At 37.5% G+C, this 16,457-nt stretch overlaps 1 protein-coding gene across 2 annotated transcripts in view; it reads right to left on the bottom strand.

The window, feature by feature from the left end:
• Positions 1–16,457, bottom strand: part of PPIL6 (peptidylprolyl isomerase like 6) — a 34,291-nt gene that overhangs the window by 782 nt on the left and 17,052 nt on the right. For both annotated transcript variants that reach the window (XM_060167364.1, XM_060167365.1), the window contains 2 exons: positions 13,818–13,874; positions 4,692–4,827 (listed from right to left, as the gene is read on the bottom strand). In XM_060167364.1, the coding sequence (XP_060023347.1) occupies positions 4,692–4,827; positions 13,818–13,874 (193 nt within the window). The remainder of the gene's footprint in view (positions 1–4,691; positions 4,828–13,817; positions 13,875–16,457) is intronic.

The following is a 16,457-nucleotide window of genomic DNA, read 5'->3' as shown; positions in this document are numbered from 1 at the left end:
CTTATAGGGGTGATCAGGGATAAATTTGACATTTATTTCTATGCTTCTTGGATTAATTTCTGATTCTCCCCTGAGGGCAGAGACCTTTCCCATAACCTCACCACCAACATCTAAATAGTCATAAAGTCTTTTTGAATCTAATTTCCAAATATCTGTTGAATTTTTCCATTTATCCCCTGCTCATCTGTACTGCCAGTGCCTTAGACTAGGACTTCCAGCCAATTAATTCCTCACTTCTGCTAAAAAGAGATTTTTTTCAGAACAAGAACCTGGTCATGTTGCTCCCAATTTAAATGCTTTTGCTTAGTGCTCAGTACCTAGCACAGAGTGGGCACCTCATTGCCATCCACTGAATACATGAATAAAAGACAGCCCAGAGCCATGCTAGTTTGGGTCTCTGTACATGTTCGCTGGCCACAAGCCAGAACTCCCTGAGTGGAACTAGACTTCTGATGGTTCTCTCAACTAAAAAAAGGCAGCAGAGGCCAGAGAGATAGCTCTAAACATAGGACTGTGCCCTCTGCCAGTGTTTGGGTTGAAGCAGTGGTTAAGGGGAAGGTGCAATTTCCATTTCGTGATCCTTTATGGGGACAGTGTCAGTGCTGACACTGACCATCTCTAGTCATTTCTTTTCTGGGGGGCTCTATTTTTGCCATCCCAATTAGAAAACATGACACAGAGCAGGACACAATATACATTCTGAGGATGAAGAGCAGGGAATAAATGGACAGATTCACCTCTGTCCAAAGAGGCTGTGAAGGGCTTCCCTGGTGGCGCAGTGGTTGAGAGTCCGCCTGCCGATGCAGGGGACACGGGTTCGTGCCCCAGTCCGGGAAGATCCCACATGCGCGGAGCGGCTGGGCGCGTAAGCCATGGCCGCTGAGCCTGAGCGTCTGGAGCCTGTGCTCCACAACCGGAGAGGCCTCAACAGTGAGAGGCCCATGTACCGCAAAAAAAAAAAAAAAAAAAAAAACCCAAGAGGCTGTGAAGCCTATTCTCCATATTAGTTTCACAAATACAGAATGAGCACCTACTGTGTGCACCTTTCCACTGTGACAGGTGTTAGGGCACAAAGTAAGTGAGACTCCGTTCCTATTCCAAGTTGTTCACAGTGTGCCAAGAGGACAAAGAGGCAGTTTGATTTTGGTAGTTAGGGGGGGTATTTCTGACCTAAGCCTTGAACAGGAGTTTGGCAGACTGAAGGAAGGCAGAACGTAACAAGCCAAGCAAAGGCCCAGAGGCTGTTCTGGGAGGGATGGTACTCTGGTCTGGCTGCAGCTCAGCTGCCATGTTCAAAGCTTCCAAATCTACATCTCTAGCCCTTGCCCAGCTTGAATACCTACTCCTGGTATTCAGGAGTTGCCATCTGCCTGTCATACAGGTATCTTCACTTGAAACATAACTTGTCCATCTTGAATTCATGATCTTCTCTCCCATATCCTCCTTCTTGTATTCTCTACTGCAGTGAATGGCACCAGCCATCCACTCAGTTCCAAAATCCTAGGAGTTCCTCCAGATCTTCACTGCCCAATATGGTAGCCAATAGCCACAGGTGGCTATTTAAATTAAATTAAATTAATTAAATGTAGTTCCTCAGTTGCACTGGCCACATTTCAAGTGCTAAGTGGCTTATGTGGCTCGCGGCTGTTATATTGGGCAGCACAGATCATAGTACATTTCCATCACTGCGGAAAGTTCTATTAGATACCATTGCTCTATACCTTTCCCATAACCTCACCACCAACATCTAAATAGTCATAAAGTCTTTTTGAATCTAATTTCCAAATATCTGTTGAATTTTTCCATTTATCCCCTGCTCATCTGTACTGCCAGTGCCTTAGACTAGGACTTCATTTATGGCCTACTATTACCATCGCTTCTTTTTTTTTTTTTAAAACATCTTTATTGGAGTATAATTGCTTTACAATGGTGTGTTAGTTGCTGCTGTATAACAAAGTGAATCAGCTATACATATACATATATCCCCATATCTCCTCCCTCTTGTGTCTCCCTCCCACCCTCCCTATCCCACCCCTCTAGGTGGTTACCATCGCTTCTTAACTGGCCTTTCTACCTTCATTTTCATCCTTTGCCAATTAATTCCTCACTTCTGCTAAAAAGAGATTTTTTTCAGAACAAGAACCTGGTCATGTTGCTCCCAACTTAAAATTCTCCATGGCTTCCCAGCCCCTTCAGGTGGGGGCCTGTGCTCAGCAGCATGGCACCCACAGCCCTTTGAGAGCCAGGACTTGGCTGTCTCATCTTCTCCAGCCTCTACTCTCTCCATTTCCCCCTGGGCTCTAAGCTCTAGCCAAACTAGATGACTGGTAGATAGGATACTCCTTAGGGCCTCTCTACAGAGGTTCTTCACTCTTTTCTAAAATTTATTTTACTCACTTTGCTTTCCAGCCTTCTCTATCTGGCTAACTTCTACATGACTTTCAGTACCCATTTCACCTTCTCATGAAGCTTTCCGTGACTCCTCCCCACTTTAGGGGTCCCTTATAATGAAATTAATTCCTCCCCAGCACTATCCCCAACGTATACCCCTTTGACCTATGTATGTGTGAATGGAGATCTTACAGGCTTGTATTTTGATATTCTTTCCCTGTGAAACCACAGGGCAGGGCCATCAACAAGACTGTGGGTTGATGCAATCTCCCCTAAAGGGCATTCCCAGTGTCATCCATCTGAAGACAAGGCAAGTTCATGTACCAGAAACTAGGGCTTGGAAGGAGGGTCTGTCTCAAATAGGAAAGGAAATTTCTGTATCTCTCTGGACCTTGGTAACCATGTCTGGGCTTCTGGAAGCTCAGATAAACCTGCGGGTGCTCTGTGATGATAGGGAAGAGAAAGCATCTTCCACTAGAGGCAGTTCTACAGCAGGGAAGGAGGGTAGTTATATTTTGAAGGAGTTAGTTATATTTTGTCAGATTATCTAGTTGCCTATCATGGTATTACTTTTCTGCTTCTCCCCTAGCGTTCTGTCAGGTCTTGTTTAAATATTTCAGCCCAGACTCACCTGTTACTTGGAGGCTTAAGGGAAAAAAATTGAGATTATACTTAGGCTAGAGCAATAAAAGCAGTGCAGTGCCTCCCTGAGGCCAGTGTGTTGGTGATAACGAATTAGTGCAAGAGATTCCCCTAAAGATGAATCACATGGAAAAAGGCAATCGCCAAAAGGAGACCAAGCACTCCTCCTCTCCACTACCATCCTGTAGGATCTGCGTTGGCTTTTACTAAGGAGTTGGAGGGTACTTATTGCCTTGCCCTCTCTCCTGTATTCCCAGTGCACTCTTTACAGGGCTTGCATGTTCATGTCTCACTGTCACAGTTGTTGGGTTTTCCAACACACTATATAGGCTCCCCGAAGGGCAGAAGTTGTGCCACATCACTCTTGCCCCAGGACTGAGCACCGGGACTAGCACTTGTTAGGTGCCTAATAGAATGCTGGTTGAATGAATGGGTCAGAAGGCCAGCAGCAGTGAAGGCTGAAAAAAGATGTGGGGCCAGAGGGTGGAGGACCTGGAATGCCGCTCTGAACTCTAGGCTGTATGCATCTGGGGGTGGAGGTGGTGAAGGAGTCACTAAATTTTTTTAAAGTAGTCATGTTTGCATTTGAGAAAGGTACCTTTTGGAAGGATATAAAGGATCACCTAAGCATATGGTTGAGGGCAAGGTACTACCAGCAAGATGACGGGAAGATATTTAAAAGATCTAAGAAATTGTAAGAATTATTTGGATTTAAAAAATAATTGAAGAATGCATTTTCAAAATCAGAATATAGTTTATTAAGACCAAGGAAAATGCATTATTTTAGCTTATGTAGCTGTTAAAATCATCTCTTTAAAGAAATCTCCTTTGGATGAAAATATACTTTCTGCTTTTTTCAACCTGGAAATATCACCTGCATTACACTGAAGGAATAATTGTGCTTAAATTTTTGTTTAAATTGTGCTTAAAATTAACATTGGCCTGGAATTTTTTCTGAGGATGAAGAGTCAGTAATTATCCCTGTGGAGTAGCTAGAATAATCTAATATTCAGAAAAGTTCTGACACCTTATACATCAATTCAGGAAAGACAAAGTAAGCTTCAATTTATATTCATTTCAGTAATCAAACAGATATGAAACACGGGAGTGATGAAAAGTATAGTCACCATCCATATTAGGTCCACATGCCTATAAGCATCTTGCTAATAATATTCTAGTAATTATTACCTGAGATATTTCCATATTTTAAATCGCTCAGTAAAAATAAAGTTACTTGTAGCTTGGATGATTTTATCTCTCTCTTCACAGTGTTCATGGACAATTACATAAATGGCTTCACCTCACTTTTGCATCTAAATATATCTACATTATTAAGAACTGTGGTGTTATTCGTAGTTAAAAGAATTGACAATATCCTTGAGGCTGAAGAGCCATAGAAGGATGGATGATGGATGGATGGATGGATGCACAGGACATTATAATGGCTGTGCCTAAATGGTTTCCATGCTTATTATAGATAGCAAGCTTCTTATGAAATACTTATTTCTGAACATGTTTGTCTACAGTATTTGTATTACTTTGGCTTTTAAATTCTATTTTTAGTTACCCGTAGACTATGTACAATACTTACCCACATCTTTTTGAACCACATTTTTACATATATGAATATTATATAGACGAACTTACAATGCACATACCCAAAAGCCACATATTTTCTATCTAGATAGGGAGTTGCTTGTAGTGTGATGTAGAATTGTGACCCATTGCTGTGATGGCCTTTGTTGACCATTCCAAGAACTCCCCTTTTATTATGAGGGATTGAGAAGTTTTCATCTAGAAAAGACAATATGCAATAGGTCACTAAAATATTTCTATTTTCTTGATTGATACTAATCCGTAAAGCACAAACAATGCTTGGTAACAAGGGTTCTCAATCATATTTAGCAATATATTCCAAATTGTAAATATTCTATTTGTTTCATATTACTTTCACTCAAGTGGGCTGTTAAAAAAAAGAAGCTGGAAAGTCTTAGACCTATTTGAGCATTTACCTTCAGTTTATCATTAATATAGCTAAAAACAAGTGTGCTAAGAAAATAGATAATGTAAAAGGAAGAACTTGAAATTAATAATACAAAAGGAAGCACATACCTTTTTTTAGGAATAAAAGTCAGCAAACATTCTTGTATTGTTTTGGCAGTAATATTTTATTCAAACTATCAATGTGATATTAAAAATGACTCCTTGCAAACAAACAAACAAAAAAATGACTCCTTGGAGAAACCTTTCACAGACAGACCCTTCCCCTCACAGCATCTTCTGCAGACCTCTATTATAGTCTTTAAAACACTTTATGTAATTGTTTACAGGCTGTTTCATGTTTGTGAAGGCAGGGGCTTTATCTCATCATCGCTTTACCCCCAGGCCCCCTAGCACATTACTTGGAACATGTGTGGCCTTAAATATTGATGATGAAAATAAGTTAATTTATGCTTATTTTTAGTAGTCTTTAAACGAATTTTAATTTCAAACCTTATATGGGTTGACCAAGATTTTGTGGAAAGTGATTTTTTTAGTGTAAGATTAATAAGTAAAAAAATTATATGGTGATTATTGGGCCACCATTTTCAGGAAGAACCATTTCCAGCATGAAATAAGATTTGCCTCCAAACTCAAAAACACAGAAGGAAGTAATAGAAGAGAAATTCAGTAAAAGTTTTCATTCAATAACTTTATCAAATTCTGGGAATAATTGAGAGATATGAATATTAACTGTCAAGATTTTCTTAAACTGCAATTGCTGACTATTCTTATTTTAAGTTTCAAAGCTAAGACAACAAAGCAATTAAGCCATATCTATGGTGGTTACTTTTAGCTTCTTAAACTGCACACTGAATAAAGACCTCTGAAATCTTATGAAATGAAAATAAAGTATTTTTGTGCAAATATATCTTTATAATTACATTGATACTCCATATTCATTTCAGTGGAATAGAGAATAGCCCATTAATTTCATAGAAAATCACATGGCATAGAAATCTGCCCAAGCAGAGATTCAGAGAGTTTTAACAAAATGGTATTTGTCATTGCTCTTAGATATTATGATCAATTTTTCTTAAATTCTGAAAGTAACTGGAAAGAAAATTTATAGAGTTATAACATTTTTACCAAAAATTCTGTGATTATGGGAGAACTTTTAAAGCATTAAGGGTTTAACTTTGTTTGAAATAGAAATCAGAATTCACCTGCTGAAGAAAATCAGTTTCTGAATTTATTTAATATAAAACTCATTCTGATGTTTATAATAAAAGCAACTACTGCTTTCTCAAGTTTGGGGAAACTGCCTCTATTCTCTCTGGTAAGGGAATAAGCAGACAGTTTGGGACATTTCTATATAATTTTCTGAAGACAATAATGTCAAGTAGAAATTGGACTTGAATCCTGCAACATCAATTTTTTAAACCTACTGCCCTAATTTTACCAGCATATTTAAATAATAATAGCTATTCACTAATTACTTATTGTTATATAAAAGTAAATTGGGTATGCTACCTAGCATTCTTAAACTGCTTTAATGAAATATTTTATTTTTTATATTTTTAATTGAAGTATAGTTAACTTACAGTATTAGTTTCAGGTGTACAGCATAGTGATTCAGTATTTTTACAGATTATATTCCATTAAAAGTTATTACAAGATAATGGCTGTAATTCCTGTGCTATATAAGATATCCTTGTTGTTCTTCTGTTTTATACATAGGGGTATGTATCTCTTAATCTCATATCTCTACCTTGCCCTTCCCCCCTTCCCTCTCCCCTCTGATAACCACTAGTTTGTTTTCTATATCTGTGAGTCTGTCTCTGTTTTTTGTTATATATTCATTTGTATTATTTTTTTAGATTCTACATATAAGTGATAACATACAGTATTTATCTTTCTTTGACTTATTTCACTAAGCATAATATTCTCTCAGTCCATTCACATTGCTACAAATGGCAGTATTTCATTCTTCTTTATGGCCGAGTAATATCCGATTGTGTGTGTGTGTATATATATATATATATATATATATGTATATATGTATATATATGTATGTATATATATATGTATGTATATATGTATGTATGTGTGTATATATATATATATATATATATATATATACACCACATCTTCTTTATCCATTTATCTGTTGATGGACACTTGGGGTGCTTCCATAGCTTGGCTACTGTAAGTAGTGCTGCTTTGAACATTGGGGTGCATGTATCTTTTCAAATTAGTGTTCTTGTGTTTTCTGGATGTATACCAGGAGTGGAATTGCTGGATCATATTTTAGTTCTATTTTTAGTTTTTTGAGGAACCTCCATACTGTTTTCCATAGTGGCTACACCAACTGCATTCCCACCAGTAGTGTACAAGGTTCTTTTTCTCCACATCCTCTCCAACATTTGATATTTGTAGACTTTTTGATGATGGCCATTCTGACTGGTGTGAAGTGATACCTCAGTGTAGTTTTGATTTGCATTTCTCTAATAATTAGTGATGTTGAGCATCTTTTCACCTGCCTCTTGGCCATCTGTATGTCTTCTTTGGAAAAATGTCTATTCCGGTCTTCTACCCATTTGATAGGGTTGTTTTCTTTTCTTTTTTTCATATGGAGTTGTATGAGCTGTTTACATGTTTTGGAGATATTAACCCCCATCGGTCATATCATTTGCAAATATCTTATCCCATTCAGTAGGTTGTCTCTTTATTTTGCAGATGTCTTCCTTAGCTGTGCAAAAGCTTTTAAGTTTAATTAGGCTATTTGTTTATTTTTGCTTTAATTTCTTTTGCCTTAAGAAACAAAGATGCAAAGCAATCTACAGATTTAATGCACTCCTTATCAAAATACCCATGACATTTTTCACAGAACTAGAACAAATAATCCTAAAATTCATATGGAACCACAAAATACCCCAAATTGCCAAAGCAACCTTGGAAAAAAAAGAACAAAGCTGGAGGTACCACCCTCCCAGACTTCAAAATATACTACAAAACCACAGTAATCAAAACAGCATGGCACTGGCACAAAGATGGACACATAGATCAATGGATCAGAATAAAGAGCCCAGAAATAAATCCATGCACCCATGGTCAATTAATCTATGACAAAGGAGTCAAGAATATACAATGGAGAGGAGAAGAGGAGACAGTCTCCTCAATAAGCTGGGAAAACTGGACAGCTACATGTAAAACAATGAGATTAGAACATGCCCTCACACTATATACAAAAATAAACTCAAAATAGATTAAAGACCTAAATGTAAAACCTGAAACCATAAAACTCCTAGATGAGAACATAGGCAGAACACTCTTTGACATTGAAATATTTATTTTAAAACATGTTGATTGTGTACATGACGTTAGGAATAAATAGCCAAGTGTTTATCAGTACTTGAATGGATAGATTATTTGGGTATATTCATAATATTAAACAGTAGTGAAAATGAGAGAATTCCAGCTATTAACGACATGGATGAATCTCATAGGCAGTGATGAACGAAAGAAACAAGACACAAAGAATGCCTGCCATATGAGTCCATTTATATAAAGTCCAAAAATAGTCAATAACTCTGTTATTTAGGGATCCATACACAAGTGTTTAACAAGAAAAACAAGGAGAAAGTCAGGTTAGTGGTTACCTCTAATAGGGAGATGGAGTTATTATTGAGGATGGACAAATGGGGTGCTTCTGGCATGCTGGCAGTTTTTCTTTCTTGACAAAGATGGTAATGTGGGGGGTTGCTTTATAATTTTTAAGTTTTTTTAAAATATATTTTTAAAAATATTTTTATTTATGTATTTACTTGGCTGCGCCTGGTCTCAGTTGCAGCATGTGAACTCTTAGTTGCAGCATGTGGGATCTAGTTCCCTGACCAGGGATCGAACCCAGGCCCCTTGCATTGGGAGTGCGGAGTCTTAGCCACTGGACCACCAGGGAAGTCCCAATAATTATTTTTAAATTGTACATATGCAGTTTCTCTATATAAGATAAATCTCACAATTAAAAACAATGAATAGCCCTTAAATGGCTACCCAGACCACATTATCTTTAGTTCTTATTTCTACTAAAAAATACTTTTGCATAACTTAGTTGCATTATTGAATATTGACAGTGCATCAGGCTCTACTTTTTATTAATGTTTACTTTCATTTAAAGACAAGGAGGGACTTCCCTGGTGGTACAGTGGTTAAGAATCCGCCTGCCAATTCAGGGGACACCATTTCGAGCCCTGGTCCAGAAAGATCCCACATGCCACGGAGCAGCTAAGCCCGTGGGCCATAACTACTGAGCCTGGACTGTGGAGCCCGTGAGCCACAGCTACTGAAGCCCATGCTCCTAGAGCCTGTGTTCCGCCTGTTCGCGCCTGTACTTTATCTGTTTAAATGTCTGTCTGTACAAAAACACTAAAATCCTGGAGTGTGGAAACTGGGTCACATTATCTTTGTTTTCTAAGGTCCTAGTACCATGTCAGCACCTAACTAAGAGTTTAAAGTTCTATGAATAAATAAATGAGTGGTGTCACTTGAATGATTTCATTTGATAAAGCTGTCTCCACATGAACTTAGAAGGAAAACCAGCTTTTACTTTTCCCTTTTCCTTTGGCCATTGATTATTTTTTAAATCTTTTCATTGTATTAAAGTATAGACACAAAAAGCCATGGAACACTATAGTTAGAATTATTGTTAAAGTTATTATAAGGCAAATACCCTTTTAACCACCATTCAGACCAAGAAAAAGAACTTTGGCAGCCTTCCCTCCACAGGTTCTACCTCTATCCCTTTCTTTTTTTACACTTTATCTGTTAATTAACCTAAGCTATTTCACCTCTAGAATTTCTCCCAGGCCAGAGTTTGCCGATTGCACACATGGTGCAGTTCAACAGGTTTCTCTGTTCCCTGTCCTGTGGGTTCTGTGCTAATACTTGTGTTGAAGATGCAGATTGTTTCACCTTGATTGATATATTAGGGCGGGAATGACTTGAGCATGATGAATCTCACCCCTGCTTTAATGCACTTCCCTCTAGGAGAACCACCAGGCGAATGTAGAAAACTGCCTCTGCTGAACTGAGCTAGCTACCCAGGAACACACACACCTCAGACGTGACCAGCCACATCCGTCACCACGTATGAGCTGCGTCCACCCACATCTGGAGTTACAGCTTCCCTCTGGCTGCAGATAATGCTCCTTCCGCCACCTCAAGATCACTCACAAGCTGCAGCTCTTCCCATGCCACCTCCACAGATGTCAAGGAGTTTTCAGGGTAAAGTGCCTTATTTATTATGGTTCTGATGTATTTCTTGACCACATAATATATATAAAACTGTGTTACTGTTTTTATTAGGTTATTAACTTATTTATTAATGTGTCACCGAGGAAGTTTTTTTACCTCAGTTTTGCCATAAGTCCTGTGGTTTTCATTTCATGATTTTACATAGCACAGATTTTTAAGAACACATTATAGCAGAACTGATTGCATTTCTCGCAAATTGGAAGCTAGGTCCAACAGCTTCATCAGACTCTTGTTCTATCCCTTTGGTAGTGTGTCCTCTCAACAGAAGGCTCATACTGTCTGATTGTCTCTGTGTTTGTGAAGTTAGCAGACGCTGATGCAGCCAATGCCTACATCCATTATTTCCCTGGAGGCAGCGAAATGGTGACATTCTAATTTTATTTTTCCTTTTCATTCTTAATCGGAATACTTTTGTAACACGATGTCTCCCCTTATCTACAGTTTGGTATAGTTCCTATAGGAAAGGCAAGATAAATGCTTGATTCTTTACCTATATTTATCAGTTTTCAAGATAATGAATTCATTTCCTATCATTCCCCCAGAGGTAAGCAAGTAGGTTTTATTTTATAATATCATTATGAACTCATGGATTTAAAACATTTGTTGGGTTTCAATTAACTGTAATTACTATTCAAATTATTTCATCTTCGGCCAGTGAGAGACTCTTCAACTTGGCTCCTGAGCCCTTTGCCATGACCCCAGTAAATCTTTAATAGCACTCCTGGCTATCTGATGCCATGATAGCATGACTGAGGTTCCAGGCTCATTTCAAAATTTCCTGTCTCAGAACTGGAATCTGCCATTTGTCGCAGAGGCCCTGGTTTCTTTAATCAAGAAATGACATTTCAAAACAAGAATCTAAATTCCAGGAGTCTCTGTCGTTACTCGGCTGGTCATTGTTTGCAGAGGAATTCCATGGGCAGAACTATAGATACAGGTATAGATTAGATATAGATATAGATACAGATATGATACTTCTTGAGTTTAAAGTGATATTTCTAATTCAAATTCAGGACTATGGAATATTTTACTTATTAACCTCTGTCGTATTTCATCTGTATCTCCTTTCTTCCACATTGAAGATTCCAGTTCTCAAGGACACAGGAAATGATGAAATTAGAAATTCCCGTAATTACTTACTTGTTTTTTCCTACATTATATATATAACAATCTCAAAATAATATTAATAATACCATCACCAGTAAAATTTACTGAAAATAGTTTAAAATTTTGCATATATTCTCCCCATTTCTTTCATTTAAAATAAATTGTTAGACTAAGCATATAGTCATTGTATACCATACTCTCACCCTTTTAATCCTCATTAAATTTTAGTTTTATAAGTAACTATATGATTAATGCTCACCACCAGTTCTTCTTTCAGTGTCCCTCTTGTAATTTGGCTGAATGAAACTCATGCTGCAGTCACTGATTCCTCAGGAAGGACTCATGACAACACTATTCCCTAAAGTTTTACATGTTGATAACTCTGTGTGCCCTTTATAATTCAAATTCAGTTTGACTGGATACAAAGTCCCCAGTTCACTTTTCATTTCCTTGAGCATCCTAAATATATTACTGTATCTTCTTCTGGCATAAGAGTATGATGATAATGTACTTTTCTTCCCCTTATAAATCACTTGCTGTGACTCACTACCTGCCCAAAGAATTTTCTTCTTTTTCTTTAATATCTAATAACGTTAGTAAAATATGTCTGGTGTTGGTTGTTCTGGTTCAGTATTGTCCGGTACCTGTGTGTTCTTTCAGTAAGTAGTTTCAAGTTTTTAAGCAGATATTTTTACTTGAGGTATAAACATGCAGTAAAATGCATATGTCTTAGATGTTCACTTTGATGCATTTTGACAGTTGGGTATAGTTGTGTAATCACCACCCAAAACAAAATATAGAATATCAAATCCTTTTTTATTTCAGGAAAGTTTTCTTTAATTATAATTCTTAGTGTTTGTTCCGTTCCCTTCCATTGGTTTAATTCCTTAGGAATACTTATCATCTGTATGCTGGATCTTCTCTTTCTATCTTTAGTATTTATCACTTTCTTGTAAATCCTTTTTAGCTTTCTTCATCTCTTTTTGGTTTAAAAAAAATTTCCTTCTTCTACCTTCTACTTCTCTTATTTTTTTATTTTTGGGCTATGCCACATAGCATGTAGGATCTTAGTTCCTTAACCGAGGATTGAACCCATGCCCCCAGCATTGGAAGGGCAGAGTCTTAACCACTGGACTGCCTATTTGGTCTTGTGTTCCTTCTAATTTGTTCATTTCTGAAATTTTCTTTTATTGTTAATTCTTTTCTCTAGTTCTGTAACCTCATGTCTAAAGCTTCCTCATTTTGATTTATGAGTTCTTTCCTGTCTTATATCATTGTCTTCATGTCTTTTAGCTCGTTTTGAAATTGTTACAGTTTTGCTCTGTTCTGTGAGCCTTCTTTCTAGGGTACTTTCATTATCTGTAGCGATGTTACTGTGCTCTTTTTTTTTTTTTTCTTAAATAATCATGAAAATTTCTGCTGCTTTTTAATGCAACTTTAGTTTTATGTAAAATTAGTATTCCTCAATGTTTAGAAGTAGGTGTGGCTTTAGAAGGAAGGTAGTTTTCCTAACTTCACAAAGTTCCCTCTTCTGCTATTTTCATGTGTTGTTCAGCTGTGTGGCAACTTGCTTTCTGAGATTTCCTGACTCTGTTGCCTTTCCCTCTTTATCACTGTTGTCCTGATACCTGCATAATTTTTATTCCATTCCCAGCACTTCTTCCTTCCTGAAAGAGAGGCCTTTCAGATCGGTTTTGAGAGTTCGCAGAGGTTAGACTGCTCCAGCCTCCTCAAGCCTTATGAGGCATGCACTCAACTGCTATTGCCTATTGTGGAGTTCTATATTCTCAGCTCTGTCAGATGCCCTGCTTTCTCTCACATACATGCTGATACCATGCAGATTTTGTGGCTGTTGGTAGTTTGTCCTTACCTGTTTATATTTGGAATTCATGTAGATACCTTGTCACCTAGTTTTGTTGTGTTATCCATGGGTCTTTAGTTTTCCTATCTAATTTTTTTGGTCTGTATTTATGTTGGGATTTCAAAAAATTAAAAAACTGTGCCACCACCACTATCATCTTTCCAGAATCCCCAACAGCAGTCTTAGTAGGATGATTATCAAGGTACCAATTCTAAGTGTGAGCATGGCAAAGTACAAGGCTTAAAAATATAAATTCCCTTCTACCCCTACAATCCTAATTCTAGAAACTTATCCTAAAGAAATAACATAATTAGGCAAGTGAAAAATTTTATGTACAAAGCTGTACTGAACTGGACTGGGATGCCTTCCCACCTACCCTATTTTAAATTCCCACTTTTAGTATGTGTACTTGTAGTATATTACCCCAAACACTATCTAATTTGGGGTTGTGAAATCATCCAGTCCTGTTAAATTTGAATAATCAATTAAAATGTGACTGACAAAATTTAAAGATACATACCTTCAAATGTTGGTCCATAAATTGACTCTCCACCATCTCCTTTTCCAGCAACTATATCTGAGAAACAGCAATAAATAAACATTAACATTCTGAGACTAAAAAAGAAAATATAGTAATGGCAGGGAAAGAATGCTTTATGATTCCACTTATAACAATAACTAGAGTAAGTTACCTAATTGTTTAATATCTATACCATGAAAATATTTCTATAATGATTTCACTTGTATTTTGTAAGTAGTTTTACATTTATGATCCCATTTTTTTCCCTCATAACTCTGGAATAAGTTAAATTTAATGCAAAACCTTTGAAATGATGAAGTATTAAATTATAATTGTGGTCACGATTTAAAGAGTGTGTGTTCATATAAATTCTGCTTATTTCACAAGTTATTCCATGATACATCTTGCTTTTCAGAAAAATGGAAAGATTAAGCTGAGAGGATGAAATAGGAACAGTAAGGTCTTTTTAACGCAAGAATAAAAATAGATACTCTAAAAAGAATTAATGTTCAAATTTTTATTCCTTGCCCTATGGTGATATAACTCATGTATCTGGTATTTTAGAAAAGAAGTTCCTTCGTAATATAATGAGGTTTTTAAAAAATGATATTTATAGGACTTGTTTCACGTGATATGCATTATATGCATATTTTGGCTTAGGCAATGATCCTACTATAAAAATCCTCCATGCACAAGTTATTTTATCAATTCACAGCTACCAGGGAAGCAAAGCTAGCTTTAATGAAACTAGAGGTCTCTGAGGTCTGTGTTTTCCCCATCACCCCCTTTACTTCCTTCAGCTCTGTAGACCACCCTCCTTGAATAGTGCGCAGTAAATAACTGTTGAAGGACTGTGCCATTTAAACTCAATATGAGTACTTTATAATAAAAGAGTCTGTGCTATTTTAAAGAAATCTGATGCAAGCATGGGGAGAGAATTTATGCAGGACAGGGGCCTATAGCATTTAAATTATACTATTCATAAAGCTGGTTCAGAAGTTAACTGATAAACCTTAAGTCTCCAACTACTCTGCCTGATACTTCTGCCCCCACCCTCCCACTCACCCCCAGCCTATGGCTATTCTCAGGAGCCTGCTGCAGTAGCCCCAGGCTAAATCCAGATGTGTGGAACTTGAATGTCCTCTAGCACCAGTTCCTTCAGCTCAGGCAAATCTGCCCAGGTGATTCCCCTCCCTTGCCAACTTATGTAAATACCAGTGACACTCCCTTGCCCTCTGTCTCTAACACCTGCCATTACTCTTGCCCTTTGCTTTAGATCTCCCAGGTGAATATTTTATATTGACACCATTTGAATCAGTATTTAGTATTTTTTGTGTCCATAACCCACCCCCTTGAATTCAGCTTTGGATATCTAATATTTCTATACTTCTGGCAACAAATTCAGCAATGCAGAATAGTGGTTAAAAGTAAACTTCAAAGTCAGATGATTTTGATTTCAATCTTGATGTTGGTTACCTTTTCCAAAACCGTTTCCTCATCTATATAGACAGGGATAATGGGAAGTGCCTCCCAAGTAGTTCTGAGGGTTAAAGGCAGTCATGTAGGGAGAGCACATGGTGTGGTGCCTGGCAGAGTGTCATGCTCCTTCATTAGTGGCCATTATTATTGTGCAGCATCACACACTTATGGAATGTATCCTCTCATTATCATCTTTACCATCATTCTGATGACCATGATGATGATAAAATGTATTAAACTATATCTCAAGAGATCCTTCTAAAGGCAGTAGGGCTATGGGAGCCACAAAGAGGCTTAATAACTGCCGAAGTGGCTTCATAACTTGGTATCTTCATTAACTTCATACTTCAGAAATGAACAGAATATATATTTCCTGTTTAACTATCCATTCATTCATTCATTCTTTTAACAAATTCTTAAAAAGCATCTACTATATGCCAGGCACTGTTCTCCAACCTGAGGATATAACATTGAACAAAATAGATAAAAATCTCTGCCCACATGGAACTTATATTCTAGTGAAAAGAAACAGACAATAAATCAGTTAACAAAGAAATATTAATAGTATGTCCAGTGGTGAAAAGTGCTAGGAAGAAAAATAAAGCTGGGTAAGGGGATAGGAGAGTAGCAGAGAAGGGGGTGAGGAGAGGTATATGAAGAGGAAGGTGGCAGTTTTTGAATAGGGTGGTCATGTAGTCCCTGCTGAGATAAACTCAGCAAAAATCAGAAACAGATCAGGGGTCGATGCAAGGGCATACATGGAGGAATAGCTGGGTGTAGATATCTCAGGCAAAAGAAACGACAAAAGACCTCAGGGCACACATATGCTTGATGTGCTAAGGAACAGCAAGGAGCCTAATGTGTGGAGCAGAGTGAGCAAGAGGGAGAGGTCAGAAGATGAGATGGGCTTGGGGGGAGAAGGACGGCTGTGTGGGGCCTGTTGGTCCCAAACGGCGAGCAATAGTGCCTGGAAGCATCCTAAGGCACAACACCAAACCACACTTAGCTCCTGTACTCCGAAATTCTACTCACAGCCCTGTGGGAATCTGACATCTGAAGGAAGAGAATACTTAAAAAGCTTGGCACTTTCAGTATACCATGTCATTGAATCCTCACCACAACCTGTGATATTATAATTATGATTAAGAAACGTATTCAGAG

This window comes from Lagenorhynchus albirostris, chromosome 12, assembly GCF_949774975.1.
Source record: "Lagenorhynchus albirostris chromosome 12, mLagAlb1.1, whole genome shotgun sequence".
NCBI classification, from domain to species: Eukaryota; Metazoa; Chordata; class Mammalia; order Artiodactyla; family Delphinidae; genus Lagenorhynchus; species Lagenorhynchus albirostris.
This window is presented reverse-complemented; position numbering and strand designations above follow the sequence as displayed.